Source organism: Falco biarmicus, chromosome 1 (assembly GCF_023638135.1).
Source record: "Falco biarmicus isolate bFalBia1 chromosome 1, bFalBia1.pri, whole genome shotgun sequence".
In the NCBI taxonomy this organism is placed as follows: Eukaryota; Metazoa; Chordata; class Aves; order Falconiformes; family Falconidae; genus Falco; species Falco biarmicus.
The window spans coordinates 18,414,635-18,430,085 of record NC_079288.1 but is presented as its reverse complement, the minus strand read 5'-3'; the positions used below and the strand labels follow the sequence as shown (position 1 = coordinate 18,430,085).

General features: G+C 39.8%; 1 protein-coding gene across 1 annotated transcript in view; it reads left to right on the top strand.

Annotated features, from left to right (window-relative positions):
* The first annotated feature begins 9,633 nt into the window (after positions 1 to 9,633).
* Positions 9,634 to 15,451, top strand: part of TRPV3 (transient receptor potential cation channel subfamily V member 3) — a 22,142-nt gene continuing 16,324 nt past the window's right edge. The window contains exons 1-2 of the mRNA XM_056344052.1: positions 9,634 to 12,591; positions 13,621 to 13,743. Of these exons, the coding sequence (XP_056200027.1) occupies positions 13,625 to 13,743 (119 nt within the window). The 5' untranslated portion in view covers positions 9,634 to 12,591; positions 13,621 to 13,624. The remainder of the gene's footprint in view (positions 12,592 to 13,620; positions 13,744 to 15,451) is intronic.

The window sequence follows — 15,451 nt, the reverse complement described above, 5'->3', positions numbered from 1 at the left end:
GGGCTGACCAGGAAAACGTAGTTGATTGTCTCCATGCCTTTGTGTGCCAGGGCAAATTTATGTTTGAAAGCACACCAGGATCATGATATAGCTGGAAAGTATTAATGAAATTTCTGTATTCCCTGTGAGGGATCCACTTCTCATAATTATATCAGCCTGGGTAGAGACCTAAGCCATTGCTTAAATTCCATCTTGCTTTGCATCATGTGCCTCTCCAGAAGGATTAACCAGCTGCCCTGCGTAACCCAAACAGAATCTAGACCTCTGCTTTCCTGTCCTTTTTTGCTCCAACAAGATTACAAAGACTGCAGGGGACTTAAAAAAACCGAAATGCTTCAAAAAACCGAAAACTTACATCAGTATAATGCTGTGGTTAAAAATGTAAATGCCCTATATTTGTGGGGTAGGTTTGGTTGCATTTTTTAAATCCTTTAGTCTTCTCTGGGAAGCAAACAAAATTATTCCACTTTTCTAGAGTGAGTTATTACTTATATCTCAGGATTTCCAGCTCTACCATCACTTAGTTACTGCAATTGGCAGAAATTTGTTTCCCACAGATGGGGAGGTATAGCTTGGCAGACTCCAGCCTGGTATCACACACATTTATTCAGACTTAGCTGGCCAGGGATCTGTTTGCCACAGTTTACTTCCTTCATCTTCATTCCACCTAGGTGTGTAGAATTGCCTTTGGAAATGAAGGTGTGTCTCTGTTCATGCAGACTGGGCAGGTGGGATGTCTATGGGGACGTACTTGTTCTGAATGGACAGAGAGCACAAATACTCACCCTCATGGCAGAGGGCTGTAACTAACCCCCAGGGAAGAGAAGTGGCTGGTCAGGAAGTATTTGTGCTTTAAGAACAGCTTTGCTAGGACCAGCACCTTTCTGTTCCTACTGCTGGGTGCCTCCACTGGCTGAGAAGGAGCATGGCTTTGCAATAAATTATCTTTACTTGGATTGGTTTGTGGAGGTTCTGCTCACCTTGGCAGACATATCTTGCATGGTCTTGCAGAATCCATGTATTGAGCACTTAGGGATGTTTTTAGTATGAAGCCTGCATAACTATTTCACACTGGGTATGGTTAGAAATAGAACATGGTTCCCAAGCTGCTCCCTGAGGCTTGCAGGTGGTAAAAATCTATCCTCTCACTGTTATTAGTCATAGTAATTTGTGTCCACACTAAATGCTTAATATGAGATGATCAGGTTCAACAACTGTATATATCCACCAGCTCCCAATAATCACACTGGCACAAAAGCAAAAGAAATGAAGGGTGTTGATGTGCTCACCTCCTGTCTGTGGGTGATGACTGTAATTAGCAATGACTGCAAATGTATGTGAGATGGGAGATAGCTAGAAGCAGTGAGCTAGATGAGGGTGAGTTGGGCTGCATTTCACTGGGATTTGAAAATGAACTGATGAACGTGGAAAAGCAAAAATGTGATCTCTGTATTTTACAGCATTGCTATACCTGAAATGCACCTTGTCTAGTCAGCCATATAAACTGAACTGTTGTATCTTTCAAACTCCAATAATTTCTGAATTAGCTGAGAAAAATATATGTCCTACCTGAAAAACTTGGAGCCACATAGCCTGTTGTTTTTGTGTGCTCATTGTACCCTCTGCAACAGCTGGCATTAGAGTCTGAACAGCCCTTGTCCTAATTAAACAGTAATGTTAATCCATTCTCAGGCAGCACATTGGTAGTTTTTGTTGGGTCCATGGAAGACACCAGGGCCCACAACAGGGTCCCCACATCATGCAGGGACGCTGCCTAGTCCCTCTGGGCTACCCCATAACTGACTTGCCCCAGGAAAGCCCCTCTCCCTCTCACACCAGTCTTACTTTGCTGCCTCTGATCAAATTCATTATGCAGAATCATATTTATCTTTGCCAAATGCCAGTTAATGCTATCACTCTTCTGTGGCATCTATATCACACTAACATATTACTCCGTCATGCATCTTTGTTGGAGTCCTCAATACTCAAAACCCCACAAGGTATGTGCCCAGCAAGTGCTGCTGTACTACAAAACACAGGGGATCCTGCCAACCCCATAGCCTTAAGGGATAAAGCCAGTGGACTCAGGTTCTGATGCTTGAAGTTTTCAGAACCTCATAAATAGGAATTTCATACAGTGTTTTTGAACAAACAAACTTCCAAACTCAAAACAATCTATGTATGTTAAAAATCTCAGATAAGCTGATGTTCAGAGCGACCCACTTTCAGCCAGTGTCTTGGATATTTTAACACCATCTTTCATGTTTTGGTGCATTAGAGAGAACCCTCTTGCAGTGAAGGATACTTCTTACAAATCTTTCTTGCTCCATTAGGCAACTGACATGAATTTACTAGAGCTTGGGAGAATGAGGTCTCAACTGATGCTGCCAGATGTAGCATAGACATCCTGGGTCTTCTTGATGTGGTTATAGGGCTCTGAAGTGCTTTCCATCACCCATACTGTGCAGGCTGGGATTACTTCTGGCTCTGGAATAGTTTCCACAGAGAAAATACGGACCCGATTTCTCCTGCATCAGATGTTAAACTATACAAAGCACTTCGAAATACATGGTGATGATTACCCTGTTTCTCTGGGAAGGAGGAGAAATTACCAAATGACCTCATTGGACTTGTCTTTTTGTGTGTTTGTGATACTGTGGCAGAGCTACGTCATTGTTAGTAACACTTCCTGTTTCAATGTGCAGGCAATGAGTGGACATGAGGAGATGTGAACCTTTACAGAATCACCAAAGTTTTCAGACTTCATCGTCATCCACAACCATACTTCTCAGTCATTGTTATTATCAGTATTTAAATTCAACATTTTAGTCACCCAAATGTTGGTATGAAAACTCATGTTTCCTGGAATTGCCATGTCAGCTAGCTGCTCCACAGCCAGTGGGAGCAGCTCCCAATTACAGGAACTGGAAGGAAGTGTTCGACTCACTCGGCCAGTAAGAGCAGTTTTAAGCCATGTCACTAAGGCAAAGTCATTCATTTCCAAGCTGACATAGTAGGTTTAGCCCACACAGCTCCTCTTATTCCAAAGGAGAATGTGGATAATGAACCACCTAGAGAAAAGGGATCGTATCCTCAGTTTCTGTTAGTCAGAGGGGGAAAGCCAAGAGTGTTTAACTGGCACAGAGGAAGACAGAAGGAAGCTAGTGTCACTCATTACCAGAAAAATACAGAATGGAGTTTAGGGCTAGAAATAGGTTTCTCAAAACACTGATTTGCAAGGACAAATGGAAACAGCTATATCTTATCTAAGCACTGAATAACAGAAAATTGAAGCATTGACAAGGAGGGGAGATGGTCTACATAATAAAAGGGGTTTTAATTAGAATAATAGGTTGAAACTGAGACAAGGAAAATGTATCCTGAGAAGATGATCTTTCTATGGGGCACATATGATGTGTGTTTGCCCAAAGAACTCCCTTTGGAAACAGTAGAAGTTTCAAACTTCAGCCCATCTAAGCAAATGTATCCAGAGCCATCCTGACTGCAGTGATGTGGGAGCTGCAGGTTTTAGCTCTCATATTTTGGTGAAACCAAGTACCTGAGGGTTTCTTTCAACTGGTAGATGTTCACCTTCAATTCTGCTTCACTTATTTCCCAGAAAGAGCTTGACAAGAAGTGGAAGGAGGCTGCAGGGAGTTTATTTTGTCATAGTTAGTGAGCATCTCACATGCTGCGATAGTTGATGCAAAGTTTAACTTTCAGAGTAAGGTCTGATAGTGGGTGAATTTTTATTCCCTTCATGTTATTTACAGGTCTAACCAGATCTTTGGGTGGAGAAGGAGAAAGAACTATTCCCCAGATTTAGAGAGATGAGACAGATAAAAATCTTTTCCTTTTAAAAAGGGGGGAGGTTTGATGTTCGTAAAATCAAATGACTGAACCACTGTTCAGATTGAAATTATTATAACATTAAGGTTCTTCCCCAGTTTTGATGATCACCCTCCAAAGACTCCTTGAGTCAAACAGTGGCAGTACAGACTCGAGCAAAAATAAAATCTAGCATATAGGTGGGGCACACTTTCTTCACGGTGTATTCCTTGAGGCATTTTCATATTGCTTAATTCCTCTGCACTGCTAAGCATTACCAGAAACTATGCACCAACTGAAGATTTACTGAGGGTACAAACTCAGGCTGAAATAGTTGGAGAACAACCCTGACCTAGTTGGGACTGTGAGGCTCAGAGCAACCAAGCAAAGTTTGTACTTTGAAGACCTCAGGGAAGTGTTACATGTTTCACCCAGCAGACGTGGTACCCTCCTGGGTGACTGTGAAGTGAGAACTAGTAGAAGTAAAACCTGCCTGTCTCATGGTCTTAAAACTGGTTTTCCTCTAATAGAAGCTTCAAAAGGATGCATAGCCATGTGAGCCTCCCCTACTAACTGTGCATAGCCTGTGACCTACAGTACCAGCAGACAGAATATGTGCACAGGACAGGGACAAGAAGAAGTACCCAATACCCTGCACATCTATAGAGTGCTGACTGGTAAAGCTTTGTAGGTTTGCACTGTTACTTTTTGCCTTAGGAGTGGCAGTGAACCCTAACAGTAGCACAGATACAGGAAAAGAGTGAGAGAGTCATTCTTCCCATCACTTATTATTATCTTGTCCTTAAGTAGTCCCCTGTAACTTTGCCAAGAGAAAGGGTAACTATGACCTGAAGTCAAATACTGATACCACTTATATTAAATAGATTTTTACAGCACTTATTTCAGCTCATTCATGACTGAACCCACCCCTTAGTAGGGAATTGGCTACAGGTGCAGGAATTAGAGAGATTCAGGTGGAAGTGAGTGCACTCTCAGGTGGAGAAAGACTATAATAACAGACGAAGGGAGAGTTTTGTTTCTTTGGCAAGGGGCTGGGGGGGAGCCGGTGGGAGCTGAGACAGGCTCAGGCTCATTTCTGTTCTCTTAGCGTATGTGTTAGAGTAGCCTCTGTGAGCTCTAGTTATGGTTCAGCAGGGCACTGCTATGTTAGGTGCTACTCAGAATATAAATGTTTATCTTTCCAAACTTTGCTGTAGAAAGGAAAGCAGTAGCAGAGACAGGCTGAGGAATACCATGAGCACTGTTGCTCATTGATAGGCAGCAGTCTCAGGGCATCAGTACTGCAGCTGGAGAAAGCTGCTTGAATTGGGTCCAGAAAATGTAATTTTGGAGGAACAGGAAATTATTAGGTTGCCTGGCTATTGGGTAGCTTTGACAGTCCCAACAATAATGCTATTCCTTCAGTGCATTAGGCTAATCTCCCTTTGGTTTTTTGCCTGAGTGAAAGAATAAGCTGCATAGTGACATAGTTGCAGGGAATACGCTTGTGATGGAGGCTCCAGTAACTTCTCTATCCTTCTATGAATGGAACTGTTCTTTCATGGCAGGAATCTCTGGGGAATAAAATCTCTGGGCGTATATGTTATGCAAATATGCATAACAGTATTGCTAAAAAGGCTGACCTGTCCCTGCAGTCTAGACTCTACCAACTGATCAGTGATATCCCAGTGTCTTCCTGGTATGATTTTCCACAAAGCTGTCTCCTATTAGGTGACAGTCAAACCCTTACAGACTAATTCATTTCTCTGTTGCTCGGCTGCACAAAACAATCTTGTACCTCACATTTTATGAGCATAATATTGAAATATTTGCAAGTGCTATTCAGTTGTCTGGAGCAATATGAAAAACTCTTCAAATGCAAGTAGCAGCACAAAGATATGATCCTAGAGCAAGTTTAACTTTGGAGGAATGAGGAGAGCATTGTATCAGAGAGAATGTTGCTGAAACTATGTACTTGAAGAGCAGTCAGGAATATGCTATTTTAATTCTGCAGGCTGCAGTCTCAGAATCTGAAAGTGTTTGTTACTAGTTACTTGGGATATAGCATGATGTGTGTTTCCAGAAGTGTTAGCACAGTAAGAAACTCAGTACATACTTTTGCTGATCTGCAGGGTCCCTTCTTTTTCAACCCTCAGAGTAAGAATAGCTAAATAAATAGTGAGAAATAGAAAATGTTATGTTGAAATAACATAATCTATAAAACAAGGAACAATTTGGTGAAAAGTCAAGCATAATTATTTAAAAAGCCTAAATCATTTACAGGACTGACATATCTCTCTAATGTGGGGAAATGCTGACATGCATATTAGAGGAGGATTTGTTTCATCTGGGATGATATTTGTACTGAAATAATGTGAAAACAGAAAAGCAACCTTTAAAAAGCAATGTGCATCTCTTTGAATTCAGATAGAATTCTATGTGATTAGACTTCCATTCTTTTGTAGGGGAGACTGGGAAACAGTAACACTGATCTATTAATAGTTGTGGCATTATTTTTCCCTTACGAAGTTTGTGTGAAATGCCTTGTGAAGGGAAGCACTAAGGATCAAGGTCAATCTGTCAATTCAAGGTGGGATGATATGTCTTTCTTTCTGATAGAGTATTTTCTAGGAACATAAAAAAAAGATCTGGTGCAAGAGAGACAACTGACTGCTTATCATAACTGACTGAAGAGAAATCAGTTACAGAAAACCTCTCAGTGCTGGGAAGTGACTACCAAAAAAACCTGACTCCTAAAATCAAGAGGTCAATATTAGCAAGCAAGCCAGTAAGATCAGGAGAGCTTTGCCTTGCTGTAGCGTCACCCCCTGTGGAATGACTGCAGCATTTACACTCTTGAAACAAAAGATTGGCAGTAAAGCACCTTTTCTGAGCTCTAGTTGAGGTAGCACTATGGCCATACTGTTGTGATCTTCCTATTCTCTCCTACTTCCTTCCTTCTCACTATCTGGCTAAAGATTAGCTGGAAAAACTATGGGAAAATGATAGTATCTCATCCATCTTATCACACCTTACAGAAGTACACCTTCATGTGGTTTTTCAGCATAAACTATACTACTAGCATTAAATGCATACACATTCTTTTAAAGCCATAGTCTCTACGGGTTATCTTGTGGATTCGTCCCCCAACAGACCAACAAGTCTACATACTTTTCCACAGAAACAAAAAGAATTTAAACGCACTTTTTCCACAGTGAGAAGTCATGAAAGACTCTTGTGAATCAATTAAACATTATGCTCAGGAGAATTGGGCTGCTACTGGTAGTTGGCATGCAGTGTTTTAATACTTAGGCTGTGGATTATTTTTAAGGAGCTTGGGGGATGGAATGCTGACAATAAATAATTTACAATTATCCTTGCTGTTACCTGTTAATGTTAAAAACACTTTTTAGATGATGGCTTTTCCCCTTAGTGATTCCCTGTTGGGGTACTGAAAATCATAGAATTAAACATAAAATTGAATAACTTCTAATGCAAGTTTGACTGGGATAATGTCACGTAACAGCAGAACAGAAAATGCAGCTCTGACTCACTGATGTCAGATGGCAGATCTCCAAATGCTCAATCCCTCCCATCTGGGGTTTCCTTCATCTTGTTCATTTTAGTTTCTAGTGAGTCTAGCACTTGCTCAAAAAACAGAATAATGAATGCCAAATAGGGCTTCCGCTGCTTATTTGTACTGTGCAGACTATCCAAAGCTAATGTTTTCACATAATTTTTCATAAGAGATGCACACCTAGTTATTAATATTCCTGACCTTTATGGCATCTCTGTTAGTAACTGAAGCAGCTGGTAACTGTTGTAAAACCCTATAAAATGGTCTGCATAGTCATGATAGACCCTATTGCAAAACTCTCTGTGGCTTCTGAAAAATGCTAGCCTTGTCAGAAATCTCAGGGTGGAGCAGGTCTGCGAACATAAAGGTTAAGCAGGTTAATGATTAAAACTATAAGAAAATGTTTGCACAGATGTGACTTACTGTAGGTCTGCCTCTCATTTCCTGACTTTTAAGTCTGCCCTTAAAAATAGCTCCCTTCAGGCTCACAACACTGATGAGTAGCACGTGATGTCCTTATCTGTTTTTCAGGAGGATTAGCTAGAAACAGTCTGGGCTCATGTTTCCCAAATCTGACAATTGCACAGAAAAGGCCGCACTTAGGTTTAGTGAGTCAAGGCTGTCCTCGGAACAAGAAGCTGTTAATACAGAACAGGCAGGATGAAGTGTAATTCTCGTGCGTGTGAACTGTTACAGCTCATACAGTCTTCTACACCTTTTCATAGGCAGGTTTGAAACAGGGCTCTGACTCTCTTGCTGTAGCTTGTCCCAGTTTTTCTTTTTGGATAACTGCCACTACATTATAAATAGACCACACTGCTAGGTCCTGTGTTCTGCTAAACCACACAGATCTGGGTGCTTTCAGATATAGCTGCTTTCTGAGTTCAAAGTACTGCTTGCTGCCAAACTCATTTTCTCTCCTTAGCAAAAGAATCTCTTAAGCAGTCTTTTACTGTGGTTGATATGAGAGTTAAAGCAAGAGTCCTCAAATGCACCTTCACCCAGATTTAATCTAACTTTGCCTGTTTTCACATTTCCATCCTCAGAGTGACTTCAGTTAAACAGTCCCTCACAGTTTGTGTTGAGAACTAAGCTGATGTTCTCCCAGGCAAGATTAAATGGCAGTATCCAGTCCTTATTCCAGGTCATTAGAACAGCAGTTAAGAGACCGTCAAAGCAGCTGACTCTAGATTGTAGCATATTGGTTTAGGCAGAGTTGTTTGACAAGATGTGAACAAACTTTCCTGGTACAGGGTTTGGAATGTATCACATAAATTTGTGTCAGGCAAAGCTGGATGTGTGCTCAGCACATCCAGCCAAAGGTGTCCCCTAATGCCAAATCAAACTCGCCTAGGCATGGCCCGTTTCACCATGCTGCTTGTGGGAAGCTGATTCATTACCAGAAAGTGTAGTGCTCCTGCTATTTCATGCAGTAGATTTGAGGCAAATGTAATACCCAGTAGTCCTGTTTTTAAAGATGTCTACTTCATGAAGAGGAGGAGTTTACCTGCAGTTTGTAGACAGATTTTAAAGCCATATTCTTCAGATTAAAATTTCTGGTTGTAGGTCTTAGTATCCTAAGATATTCTGTGGGTTTATTTCCAAATTTTTGATCTACCTCCTACCAAGAAAACCCAAACTTGACTCTTTCTTCTGTTGCCTACAGCTGGAGAAAGATTCCTGTTTTGCTGGCCTACATGGTTCCCCTTAAACTTCCATCTATCAATCAGGTAAAGGAAAGACCAGCAGCTCGAAGTACATCTCTTAGGCCTAACTGCAAAGTTTCAAACATGCTATTTCTGATGATAATGGAAAGACTCTATAAAAAGAGCACAAGAATTTATGGTCACTTGTCTGACATGTCACAAAACAGAAGTCTGCATTAACCATTGCTCAACAGCTCAAAACTAGCAAAGCTGAAAAATGCAATTCCCAGTAGCTGGCACAGCAAGAAGTAACACCAGTACTGTTTATGCGAGACACACCTGTTTGTACTCTCACAGACCCAAAGGGTACGCATTCATCAAAAACCATTATAGATCTCAAAAGATCTAAACATGCCCACCATGTTTTCACTGACATAATCACCGTGAAAGTGTAAGATTTTCTAAGGCCATTTCTACTTTTTCCAAGTAATAGCTAAAATTTTTGCTTTCTGGAGCACTCAGCATGATTGTTTTCTCATTTTTGCTTTGTGCTTTCTGAGTAGTTCCATAACACATAATAAACTAAACATGACATAAAGGGATGTAATTTACAACCCAAATGCATGTGCATAACCATTTTCTTTTGAAAACAGTATGTAAACTGCAGAGCAGTGATCGTTTTAGATATTCTACTGCTGCCATTAAGTCATCCGTGAGCAACTCAGCTTTAGTAATATTTCAGTATATAATTATTGCGTGTGTGTGTGTCATCCCACTTTGGCAGCTATGAAGTAAAGAGTTTGTTGTCTAGCAAGTTTCTCTCTGCTCCCTAATTTCAGATGTAGCAAACCCTGTAAGGCTGCAGTACTCCAGCACTGTACTTACCTGTGCTTTCCAACAGCTGAGCAAACCGGATGACTGAAGAAGGGTGGTTTTGCGTTTTTAGGATAGTTCTGAGCTTGAGTATAGTTTTACTGATTTGGCAGATTAGCTTCTTTGGATGTTGTCGCCAGCGTCAGTGGGCCCCTACTTTGAACTTCATTCGTACAGTTCTGAGGTGCTTTGTCTATACCGAAATGCAAGTTTTGTAAGCGGGGTAAGTTCTCTGGGAGCTTCTGTGGGTGTTTGGTGTAGGTGTGATGCTTTTGTAGAGAGTGAAAACTTCAAGAGACAAAGACTAAACCTATCTTTCAAATGGAGAATGCTTTTCTGTTGTCCTTGTTTCTTTCTGATTTATCAATCTGTCTTTCTCCTGAGCCGTGCCACGCTGACTCCTTGGTCATTCAGAAGTGAAGAAAGATAGACCTAATTTTGTTCATGTTTGTCAGCCTGATGCACTGTTACATTTCCTAATTTCTGTGCCAAGGGGATCCGAAATATACTATCATAGAAGCTAAACAAATAATACATTCATTTTCCATTGAAAGTTTCAGTTACTGTAGTGAATGTTGAAAGTAAAATATCTAGGCTAGTAGAATAGTTTTTATTTCAACTCAGTAAAATTTATTCTTTTTAATTAGGAGACAGGCAGGTAAATAATCTTAAAGTATTTTCCTCAGGGAAAACCATTTCTTTTCACAGGGTCTTTTAAAATTTCTGTTAGGAAGAACCTTCATAGGAAAGAACAAATTACTTGCTAAGAATAAAATAACACCTGATGTCTACTAATGCTTCTCAGAAGTGTAAAAATCTTACAGAAAGTTGAAACTCTTTCTAGCAAGCGTAACTTTATGCTGATAGGATTCATATACCATAAATAATGCACAAAAGTCAAAATGAAGTTTTGTCGTATTTCCCCTCAGGGAGGGGATTTCTGCTTTTTATGAGCTGTTAAGAATTAGGTTGTAGGTGCTGGAAAGCATAGTGGTCTGTACTATGGATGTTCGAAGGATCCTGGGGATGAAACCGCTGTTAGTAGTCACTTCCTCTCCTCTGCCCCTAAGGAAGAAAAGACCTTTGTCCCATGATATCACAGCTGAGTATTTCTCTTGATTTGTAGGATTCTCTCTTTAGCCACTTTGCTTATACTCTTATTGAGCTACAGAGATACTGATATGTATGACTTTTTCTTGTTCTCAGATAAGCACGAGGTAAGTCTGTGGTGGTGTGTGAAGTGTCACTGTAGGAGTGGAAGAGCCCCATTAACCATTACAGACAAATGCCCTTTTCTTATCCCCAGCACACTGGAGATACTAAGTCCTCGATGTCCTCAGAATCCCCTTCAAAGTAATTCTTAATACTATAAATCAATGCAGTGTCTTTGTCTCACTGCCCACTTCAAATAAGCCACTTCTCTGGTGGCCTGTAAGTAACAATTAACTAAATAATGGGAGCAGAAAATAGGTACAACAAAAGAAGAAACTCCATATCAGGTTACATGAGCTACGCTACTTATGATTTGATATTCTTCAGACTGTCACGCTATTTTTCTCTGTATGTCATAGATTACAGAAAATGATAGTGCGCTGGAAGATGACGACGAAAGCCCTAGCTTAGTTTTCGTCTAAACATGCAATTAATCATGATTAAAAATGAGAAACAGACGCTACCTCAGCACTGTAGCAAGGTACTTCTACTGTTGTGCCTGTAGTGATTCTCTTCCTTTAAAGTCGCTTCTTTTGAGAAGCTATTTAATGCCCATCTCCCTTTTATTCTAGTCAACTTATATTTGATTTATGTCAAATACCATATTTGCCTCTTCCTTTGGATGGGAAATGTCTTTGCTCATAAACTGCTGTGTATTCTTAAAATACTTGGTAAGAAGTAAATAGCAGAATTATTTATGAACTAAGCAAGACAATAGTCGTTTGTTTTAGCTGTGTTAAGATTATATGTTTATCAGTGTATTCACTGATACAACATGTGTCTGAAGACTACCTGAGTTGCATTTTCAAAGGCATAGATAAATCCCTTTTTCCTACCTTGAATATGTAATATCCAAGTTCAGTTCTTTTGTGCATTTACTGCAGTGAAAGCTACGGTGTACTTTGTATGTAAGTCTACTACGTAAATCATGTTTGCCCTTTATAAGTTAATTCTGTGAAAGTTGTGATATGAATTCTTAGGAAATACATCCAAACCAGGCATATATCTGAGTTGCACTAGTGTGAATGCTTCTACCAATGGTAGAAAACAGAATAAAAATTTATTTTCATGCCTGTTTTTAAGCCAACATTTTCAAGGTAAGGAGTAGTTTCCAATATTCCAGATTTCTGTTCCATTTAGTGACAAGAAATTACAGCTGTACTTACATGTGTTTGGGCCCTGTAAATTCTGTTTTCTGTACTTGGGATTCAAAATCTGCCACACTTAAACATTTGCTGTTTATGCATTAATGGATTTTTCATTCAAATATTAATGTATTTTATATGCTTGTCTCCTCTTCATCCCAGGTGTCGTGTCTTACAAACACACTTCATGTCTGCTTTCTGTATCTTGATACTCCCATAATGAAGACATTCTAGTGCTAAGGCACATTGACAACATTGTGACGGGAGTAGAAAGTTTGTGTGTACATTTGTCACATTAAGGAAAGTGGAGGTAGGAGAAGAAAAATGTGTAGTGCATTTTGTTCAAACTTGCAGGCAAGTGATTTTTATCATTTGTCCTTGGGCATGGAAGGCACTCCCCTGATTTCCTTGGGAACGGGTCCAGACCTTGTAAAACTTGCTATTTTTATGTTCAGTGAATTTTAAAGTATCCTGAATTCACCTTCTCACTTTCAAATTATCTTGGTGACTTAAAATGGTGCCCTTGAGTATTATATTGAGAAATAGGAAGATAGTTATTCATTATTACTTACAGAATTAATGTTGTGGGTGTTTATAACCAGATAACATGCATTAAGATCCTTTTGTGTCATGTGGTGCTGATTGTTCCTATCCTATCATGATTTTTTTTCTTTTTCCCTGAAGAAATGTTGAGAAATGTCACCAGGACACAAAAGTCCTTGATGTTATTCATGTGATTGTTTGTTCAGCTGAGCTCAGCCTGGGCATTGTATTCAGAATCTATCTGTTGCTTTTGCTATTCTAAAGCAGTGAAAAGTTTCAGGGCTTTTTCTGTGTTCAGTACCCTTCACATGTGGAACCTTCTTTCACACATTGTATCTGTTGCACAGATCTTCCTGGAATTTACCACTTTTCAGAAGCTGTCTTGGATAAGAGCAGACTACTTAGATTAACTGTAAATATGCACAAACTTTAGGGTGACTTGTGAAAGTCAATGTGTTCTTGTTTCTCTGAATAACATCTACTATCATTGTGATTGACAGACTCCCTTCAGTTTAATTTAGGTGCATGCTTGAATTTATGGTTCCTTTGGATTTATGGTATCACTTTTAATGGCACTTTTCTTAGGATGCAATTTAATCAGTCATGAATATAACCCTGCAGCCTTGATGCATAAAATGGTGTTTATGTGCCTAATAACTGAAAAATGAGAAACTTTTGGGGGAAAAAATAATCAAAATTTGTGTGCTTACATTTGAAGAGACAGTGAAGAGGCAATTTGGTCACTACTTTCTTCAAATGAACAGGAGTTAAGTAACTGTGAATCTGTCTACTACAGAAACATGATTAAAGATAACAACGAAATTATTCCACTAATGGGCAAGAAAACAAATCCATCTGGTATTCCCCCTTCAAACCAGCAAGAGAAAAAGCCAACTGAAGGCACTCCCACAAAGAAAAGGTAGGACTCTAGCTCAGTTTAAACCACTAAAACTCCCTGTTTTATGTCCATAGATATTTGCACTGAAATACCACTAGCATCTTTATTCATGCTGCATATATGAATGAGAGAGACCTGATGAACCCAAGGTATCTTCAAAACACCATGTGCTTATGCTGTTTAGAAGTGGAAGAGTATCCTGGTTAGGCAGACATATGATACATTTACCCTAATGGGACAAATATTTAACCCCTATCCTAGAGATACTACAATTTTAAGTTTGTGTCTCCTATCAGCTGGGCTTTCTGCATCTACTCTGTATACTTGTATAAGCTTACAAGAATGTGGTCTAATGATGGTCAGTGTTTCAACAGCAGAAGGTAGAGTGATCTTTTCTAATAGAGAATCATGTGGCAGGGTACACAAGGTTTTGTGCAAGAGATGCTGGCCTGAAAAAAGGGAGCATTTAAAACAGCCTCATGTGGAAATGTGACAGATCATGGAGAGGCAGAGGTGAATTAAAAAATGAGGGCTGGTAGAGCAGGAGGTTTGAAAAATTCTGTCACAAACAGAAACCTTAATTCACTCTGTTTTTCATTATTCTGATTAGCAAGACTTCATTATTTTATAAAATTTTCACTTTCATAATTTATGATAGAGAATTAATAAAAGGATTAAGGGTTTGTATTGAATATGAATGGGGAAATACAAGCAGTAATTCATCCCTGCAACTATGCTATTGAAGTCAACTAAGTTACTGTAGAGCAAGGATGATTTTTCATTCATAAACTTTTCACTCTGTGGCTAATTAGTGGCTATTATGGCAATTTTTGAAACTCTGAATGCCTAGGCAATTGCAGATGTTCTGACATTTGTAGTTCTTAATAATCAGAGGACTCACTTTCCACAGAAATGGTGTCATTAGTTACTTGAGACCCACTGCCTGGATGGCCCAGTTCGTCTTTCTGTCATTAAATTAAAAAATAGAAGCTCTTTGCTTGCAGAAGGGGGAGACGAGGTGGTTGAACAGCTCACAATACACCCAGTACTTCAAAAAAGGGCAATTCCATGGAGGATTGTGTAGTTCTAACAAATACTGGCAGATACTACCCCTCAATTACTTAAGTTAATATCTCACATTCAGTTTTGTGGCATCACTAACCGTAACCTTGGGGTTTTTCCCACCTCTCAACCAAAAGCTCAGGGTGTGGCCGACAACATTCCTGTAATATAAGGAACGAAATCACGTGAATTTTAATGCAGAGGTTTAACGTGTTCTATTAATTATATGTTTCTGTGCTGCTGTTCTTCTGTTGCTTCAAAATGCTTCCTTGTACTGTGCCACTAAGCAGCTAGTGCATTTCCATGGGTGGCGTTTCTGACTTGACAAAATGTACTGGCAATATGTACTTTCTCAAAAGACGACAACTTCCCCTTCTTGAAGGTCCTGGTATTTGGGTGGACTAACAGTATATAATTAAGTACAGGAAAACCAACAGGCAGGCTGGGAGGAGTGCTGCCAACGTTGTCAGCGCCTGATTATGTTTGTGGGCAATGTTCTGAGAGTGTGCACTATGGCCACGTAAGCACTTGGGTATTTGTTGGAAGCTGTCCGCTTGCTTTGCATGATGTCTTTTGGGTTAGTTCCCCCACCACTACCACCGTGGTATTCCCAGATAACCTGCATGCCAGGATGGGTTAGGTGTGTCAGCTTCCAAAAGAGCGTCTA